Source organism: Acanthisitta chloris, unplaced genomic scaffold, assembly GCF_000695815.1.
Source record: "Acanthisitta chloris isolate BGI_N310 unplaced genomic scaffold, ASM69581v1 scaffold4707, whole genome shotgun sequence".
Classification (NCBI taxonomy): Eukaryota; Metazoa; Chordata; class Aves; order Passeriformes; family Acanthisittidae; genus Acanthisitta; species Acanthisitta chloris.
The window spans coordinates 2039-9724 of NW_008681958.1; the positions used below are offsets into that span (position 1 = coordinate 2039).

Consider the following 7686-nt stretch of genomic DNA (forward strand, 5'->3'; position numbering starts at 1 on the left):
TGGCTTCTGGCTGGCAGCAGTTTGGGGTTTCTCCTGAATGGATTCTCCTTGGACTCTCTCTCTGACAGGGAGTGAACGGTCACCAGGCTTCACTGCACTCCTGTCCGGGGGAGCTGCAGCCTCGGCGGGCTTGGCTGGCTTTGGCTGCGTGTCCTCTCGTCCCTCCTCTCCTCCTTTTCTCACTGCTGGTGCTTCCTGGGCTGCTTGTGCTTTGGACTCGGGGGGAGAGGTGCTCTGCTCCCTGCGTGGGGCCGAGGTGCTCCGGGGCTGTGCCGCTGTCGCCGGCGCAGGCTCTGCCTCAGCAGGGCCAGGCTGTGCCGTCAGCCTCTGGGACTCCTCAGGGCTCAGGCCAGAACTGGCAATAAAAACAGAGGTTTGAGTTTGTAAAACGTTCTTAACCAGACCATACTATCCTTAGGGAAACAGGGAGGATTCTCCAGATAAATTCCCTAAATAAATGCCTCACACGTTGAATCCTGTGCTGTGACCTTGGGGAACCTTCTGTGCTGTTGGTTCTTCCACAAGGAACTCACTCAGAAACATGAAATCCTCTCTGTGGCCCCAAAGGTTGGGAAAATCTTGAACCAAGAGGCAACACAGAATAAAACACTCGCAGAGTTGGGAGTTTGACCACATAGTGTGGGATTGAAGAAGTGGGAATACACAGGTGACTGGCTGTGAGGCAGAACACACTCAGCCACCACAGCCCCAGGATCTCCAGAGTCCCACCACCAGGAGAACCATGTCAGGGGCTCCAAGGATTGTAGCAAGGAGTGGGAAAAGGTGTAAAGTCCAGAAGACATCTTGCCTAAGGACATTCAAGCCTTGTGCCTGACTTGGATCCCTCAGGCATTTCTCAATCCTGAGGCAGCCAGAGAGCTGCTCTGAGATTCAGGACTAATGAGAAGTGGTGTTTATTGATGGACAAATGCACACCAGGTGCACCTGGCCAGGCAGAGCACAGGTACAGGAGACAGCTGAGTCCTTACCTCTGGCCATAGTAGCTCTCAAAAAAGTGTTCCTTCCACAACTCCACCTTCTTCTCCTTTTCAATTTCCTGACGGATTCGGAGCTGCATTTCTGGAGTAAACTCCCCTGCAGAATGCAAAAGAGATATCTTCAGAGAAGAGAGATGGGTGGATGGCTCAGGCACCCCCAGGTGCCCTCACACTCGCAGCCCTGGGGCACCTCAGAGCAGCAGTGGCTCTCCTGCCAACAATGCTGTTCTGTCACAGGCAGATGGGAAAGAAACCCCCTCACACCCCTGAGGGACACAGTCACACACAGGTGTATGGTGGCTGGCCAGAAATGTTCCCCAGTGCCACTCTGAGCCCTCCTGAAGGCAGCTCTGAACCAAGAAGGTCTGTGGGAGAAATGACTACTGAAGGCACAAAAGACCTACAGATTGGTAAATGGCTGAGTCTGTTATACAGGATCATGGAATCCCAGAATAATTTGCGCTGGAAGGGACCTTAAAGCTCATCTCGTTTTACTGCTGCCATGGGCAGGGACACCTTCCACTAGACCAGGTTGCTCCAAGCCCCATCCAACCTGGCCTGGAACACTCCCAGGCATGGAGCAGCCACAGCTTCTCTGAGCAACCTGTGCCAGTGCCTCAGCACCCTCACAGGGAAGAATTTCTTCCCAATATCCAATACAAATATCAAAACTGATGGCTCAAAGGACTGATCACACCAGCCACGGCTGATGACAAGTACATTCTGGGAACAGAATTCTCTGCGCTCCTGAACTCAGCAGTGTCTGTATTTAGCTACTACAACTCCAGAATGCCACAGCTCGTATCAGAAGATTTTAGAGTTTTCCTTCTTTTCCCATCTCTTCCAGAGACTTGCCCTGTTCCATGCCCTAAGTTCAACAGAGAACTCCTACTGCAGCCTCCTTGGACCTTGAGCTCACGCAGTTCTGGGCTTGCCTCGGCTCCCACATGCTGCAGTACCTGCAGTGTTTCAATTTCCCCATGAAATATCCTTTAGACATTCCCCAAACATGCCCTAGTGACAGACAGCTAGGGCTGAGTCTAGGGAGGCTTTACCTTCTGACAGCCTCTCCTTCCAGCCCTGGGCAGCTGAGGTGAAGAACTCGTTGTTGAGTGCGGAGCCGCTCAGCTTCATCACACCGTCTGCCCCGACCTGCAACACAGCACATCTGTCACCTGCTGGGGAGGAAAATGTCCCTGAACACAGAGCAGAGTCCCAGTGCTGCCACAGACCTTTCTGGAACTTGCCTGGAACTCACTAAGGAGAAAACCAACAGCCTAACACAGGCTGTGCCCAGGAGGCTGTGGTGGCTCCTCCTCATCCTCACCTCAGCCAAACCCTCAGTCCTGTCGCTGCACAAACATCCATGAGCAGCACATGGTACAGGTGGAAAGGAGCAGCACAAGGAAATAACAGCACCGCCCTGAAGACTTGCTGTGCCTGACCTGGCACGGCACCAGTTGTGCTGCCTGCTGGGCCACAAAAAGGTCCACGGGGGAAAACAAGGATGTGAAAGGCATCAGGGAAAAGTAGCTTTGAAAGGACTTCAGGAAAAACTCAAATCCCATTCTGTCTCTGAAGTAGGGTTCACCAGACAGCGCAGTCAGGGGGTAGAGGAGGACAGTGACAAGGTGTGAGGCTGGGACTGGAGGGAAATCACAGCCACCTTGAGGTTTGCTTCTGCTCTTTATCCCACAGAAGTAGATGTGGAATTTCTCTCCCAGAAACACAAAAACACACCTATCATTCAGTAAGTCACAAAAGCTGATGTGCTTCCACTTCTTGCTCAAATAATAAATCCAAATAAAAAGCAAAATCCAACTGTCCAAACATGGGATACATCTGGTTCCACTGGGAGACCAATGCTCAGCAGAGCAGGATTTGAGGAGCATTGCTTTTCCCAAGGCAGCACAGTGCTGCTGGTCACTAAAGTGATGGAAGTGACCCAACAGAAAGTTCTGTATGTATGATTTAGCTGGAGATTTTTCAGTTTTAAGTTCAGAGCAGCCATTACAGGGCTGACTAAAGCAGAGACTTATTTTCTAGTCCAGATCTCTGTTGATGGAGAACAAGGAGCAGAATTCCCAGATCATCCTGTACTGCACACACAGTGCTGCCTGTTCCCTGTGCTGTGTCACAAAGTGCCACTTTCCCTTGTCCAGAAGCTTCAGCTGCCACAGCCAAGCCTGAGCCACTGCCAAGTGAAACCCAATGGATCAGGGACCTTCCATTCCAGCACAGCCAAGGCTGTCACCTCTCCTGTCACTCCAGCACAAGCTGACACTGGATAGAGCAGCATCACCCCCTGAGGTTGGATGTTCTGGGACATTTACTACACTGAACTGGAAAACCTGTCTTCTCCAGAGCCAGGCAATGATTCGTTAGTCAGAACTTACTTTCAGTAAAATTCTAATTAATTTTTCAGAATTGCAGAGTCATTGAGGTTGGAAAAGACCTCCAAGACCAGTGAGTCCAACCTGTGACCCATCACCACCTTGTCAACTAGACCAGAGCACTGAGTGCCGTGTCCAGTTGTCCCCTGGATACCTCCAGGGATGGTTGCTCCAAGCCCCATCCAACCTGTCCCTGGATCCCCCTGGAGCTGCTCCCCCAGGATCCCAGCTCAGCCCCTGGGCCATACCTGCCTGTCCACCTCTGGCAGCAGGAGCAGCAGGCGCTGCTGGCACTCCGCAGGCAGCACGGAGAAGGTGTGTTTGTTGATCAGCGCCCGCAGGTTGGTGTTCACCAGGATGGAGTCAGGAGTCTCCACGTCGATCTCTGCACACTTGGTTCTCTTCAGCTGCCCTGGAAGAACAACACAGATGTGTCATATCTTATCTGAGAGGGTCAAAGGCTCCTCTGGAGTCCACTGCACCTGAGAGTTTCAAAGTGGCACTGCAGGAATCCATTCCATGGCTGAAAATACGCATTTTACTTTTTCACATACAGCTAAAAACCAAGTGTGGGAGGTCCTTCCCAGCACAGAACATTCCATACCTAATACACTGTAGCCTGTGTCAGTTCCCCTCACTTTCTGGGATCCTGGATGGCTGAGGCCTGGCAAGGAGAGATCTCAGGAGGGTTTCTAGAACTCCTTTTAGCCACATCAGTTTTCTGTTTTAAGTCTCTGGTTAAGGTCAGCTTATTCCTCAGGATTTCTCCTTGGACTTTCCTACTTTGTCCTCAGCAAAAGCATTCCAGAAAAATCCATCAGCTCATTGAGCTTATGTGGAAACCCCAAACCCCAATACCAGATACAGCAGGAACCCAAGGAGTAACTGTTCTCCTTCCCTGGCTGTGTCTGAGAGCCACCACATTCAGCACTACCCCTCATACCACAGCTTCATGGCTGTGCAGCAGATTTGCAGGGGAATAATGCAGGAAGCTTTGCCTAGAATCATGGAACATCCTGAGTGGGAAGGGACACACAGGGATCATCCAGTCCAACTCCTGCCCTGCACAGGACACAACAATCCCACCTTCTGCCTGAGAGCACTGTCCAAATGCTCCTTTTCTTAATGCACTTTTAATCTAAGCTACAAACCCTGTGGCCAGGCAGTGGATGCATCCTAAGGAAATGGAATACAACAGTAGCACCCAAGGGAATGGCATGGAGCTGTCTCAGGGGAGGGTTAGGTTGGGTATCAGGAAAAGTTTCTTTCCCAGAGGTGTTTGGGTGCTAGAACAGCTCCCCAGGACAGTGGTCACGGCCCCAGATCTGACAGAGCTCAAGGAGTGTTTGGACAATGCTCTCAGGCACAGGGTGGGATTGTTGGGGTGTCCTGTGCAGGGCCAGGAGTTGGACTGGATAATCCTTGTGGGTCCCTTCCAGCTCAGGATATTACATGATTCTGTAAGAATATCCTAAAGTTCACTGAGGTCAACTCCATTCTTGGTAAAAGACACCACAGAGGTCAGGAGGGCTGAGCAAGCCCCGACTCCAACGAAGGGACCGGAAGCCAAACCACAGCAGAGTCTGAAGGATGAAGATCTGGGAAGGAATTTCTTTTCCCTTTTTAATGTTATTAAATGTGTAAGTACATTAAAAATCCTCCATAAAACATGCAGGTCCTTTTGTGCTCTCAAACAGCTGCAATTTCCCAGGAGAAAGCCCTGATGATAAGGGATGAAAAAGGCTCATTTGCATATGTGAGCTTTGAATTATTTATACTAATTCACTCAGCAGACAAGCAGCACCTTTCAGAGCTCCCCAGAAGTCACCTCTGCAATGGAATTAATCACAACTAATTGCACACTTTATTCAGTTTTGCTATTTTAGGCTTTTGTTCTGGCACTGGAGCAACCAAATCTCTGTAAGCAGGAAAATAAACCTCTTACTTGCATGGAGCCTGTCGGATCTCTGGAATGGTTTCTTCCCCAACCCTGTCAAGGAGTTCTCAAGCTTCACAGAGGGAGAGGAGCTGGAGGTGGAGTTCTGAGGGCTGCTCGACTGCCCGTCTGACTGCTTCCCTTCCCAACCTGCTGGGAGAGGGAGACATTGAACACAGGGATGTACAGGGCAATGCCTGTTAGGACAGAATAAAGGTTCCTTAAGACTCAGTCCCAATCCTGGCAGCCCTGGGATGTGCACTTCCAGGACACTCCTTTGTTCTTGTAGCACTCACTGCCCAATGGGCTGAACACAGGAGACCCTTTTGGAGCCATCAGACTATCCCAAAATAAAGGAACAGCCATGTCACATGTGACTCGAGTCTTTCCCAGTTACTCCATGTTATTTCCCACCTACATCCAACCCAGGAATGGTCTCGATAACACCTACTTCCACAGGCAGCTTTAGCTCCTGTTAGAGCTCACTGTAAGGAAAAATCTCTTCATACCTTACACGTCCTTTCCAAACTTTAACCCACTCTTGCAGCTTTTGTTCCTGCAGCTCACTCTCAGGAATTCCTCTTCCTCTTTTCAGTATTCAGGAGACAGTTTCATGTCCTCCTCCCAAGTCACCACTCAGCCAACCCACGCAGATCCCACTGCTGGGACCCCCCTCACACACCCGTGACACCCATGTTCTCCTTTGGACAGCAGAAAAAAAAACCTGCTGCTGAAGAGCTTCTTTCCTGGATCCTCTCTGCCTTCCTGTCCCTTCTCTTCCTAAGGGACAGGAGTTAACATGAGCTGGTCTTCCCTTTGCTCTCTTTAATTTATGTGCATTCCCAGGCTCTCACTCCAGTAAGGAACATTGTTGAAGACCCAGGCCTCAGAGAAGAAACTCTACAACACATGGGATTAAGTCACAAACTAAATTAATTCTGACTTCCTGGATCCTCTCTGCCTTCCTGTCCCTTCTCTTCCTAAGGGACAGGAGTTAACATGAGCTGGTCTTCCCTTTGCTCTCTTTAATTTATGTGCATTCCCAGGCTCTCACTCCAGTAAGGAACATTGTTGAAGACCCAGGCCTCAGAGAAGAAACTCTACAACACATGGGATTAAGTCACAAACTAAATTAATTCTGACTCTAATTAATGGCTTGCACTAATCAACTCCTTCCCCTAGGCTGTGGTAGCTCTGTTTCCCTCTTCCTCTCCTCCCTTTCCCTCCCTTCTCTCCTTCACACTAGCTGTTCCAGCTCTGACTAAATCCCTGAAATTATGGAATCAGTGTTGCTTTCCATCTGTTCTCTCCCCACTTGTACATTTACTGCTCCACTGCCAGAGGGCAGGGAGAGATGGGATATTGGGAAGGAATTCCTGGCTGTGAGGGTGGTGAGGCACTGGCACAGGTTGCCCAGAGCAGCTGTGGCTGCTCCATCCCTGGAAGGGGTCCAGACCAGGCTGCATGGGGGTTGGAGCAACCTGGGCTGGTGGGAGGTGTCCCTGCCCATGGCAGGGGGTGGAATGAGGTGAGTTTTAAGGCCCCTTCCAACCCCAACCAGCTGTGATTCCATGATTCTGTGACACACGCCTATAGAACCAGGAGCTTACAACGGCAATCAGTTACACTAAAAAGAATTCAGGGAAAACTGGCTGGAAGTAAGTACCAAGGATTCAGGATACCTGCTGGAAAAGGAGCTCCTGCCCTGCTGAATCAACACGAGCAGATCAGTGACTTCATTAATTTCTACGGCAGCACAACTCCTGGAAACCTCTGGGGGATCTTTCAGATGAGAAGCTGCATCTCTGGCACAGGACATGGAAGCCACAGTGCAGGATGAGCAGCCCCTTCAGAACACATAAATCCCAGGAGAAACACCTCTGATTTGCTCAGGCATGAGCAGTACCTGCCCACAGGGTACAGGTAACTCTGGGGGAAGGCACTGATCACAGGGAGCAGCTTTTAACCAGACAATGGCACAAGTAAGATCTAACTAAGAACTACTCTGATCTGAACGTGTTCCTAACAAAACTAAAGCCAGGGAAACAGGATCTGGGATAATTCAGGAACACAAACACAGAAAGGAGCAGTTTCTTCTCCTATCCCCTCAGGACAGCAACAAGCCCAGGGGACAGTTAACTCCCATCCGCTCACATAGTACCAAGCCCAAAGGACAGTAACTCCCATCCCCTCGGGACAAATAAGAAGCCCAAGGGACAGTAACACCCATCCCTCAGGACAGTCCCAGCCATCCCAAGGGACAGGGCAAGGAGGACACTTGGTGTCCCTGCACATACCAGATTTAGCTGGCGCGGAGTCTCCGGCTGCCTTGACGGCCTTGAGCAGGACGTGCTGGTTA

The 7686-nt window shown here is 50.5% G+C and overlaps 1 protein-coding gene across 1 annotated transcript in view; it reads right to left on the reverse strand.

Moving 5' to 3' along the window:
* Window positions 1-183: 183 nt before the first annotated feature.
* LOC103805636 (putative Polycomb group protein ASXL2) overlaps window positions 184-7686 on the reverse strand; it is a gene marked incomplete at both ends in the record, with an annotated part of 44804 nt that continues 37301 nt past the window's right edge. The window contains 6 exon segments of the mRNA XM_009078291.1: window positions 184-355; window positions 990-1095; window positions 2054-2150; window positions 3640-3803; window positions 5337-5480; window positions 7625-7679. Coding sequence (XP_009076539.1) covers window positions 184-355; window positions 990-1095; window positions 2054-2150; window positions 3640-3803; window positions 5337-5480; window positions 7625-7679 — 738 coding nt within the window.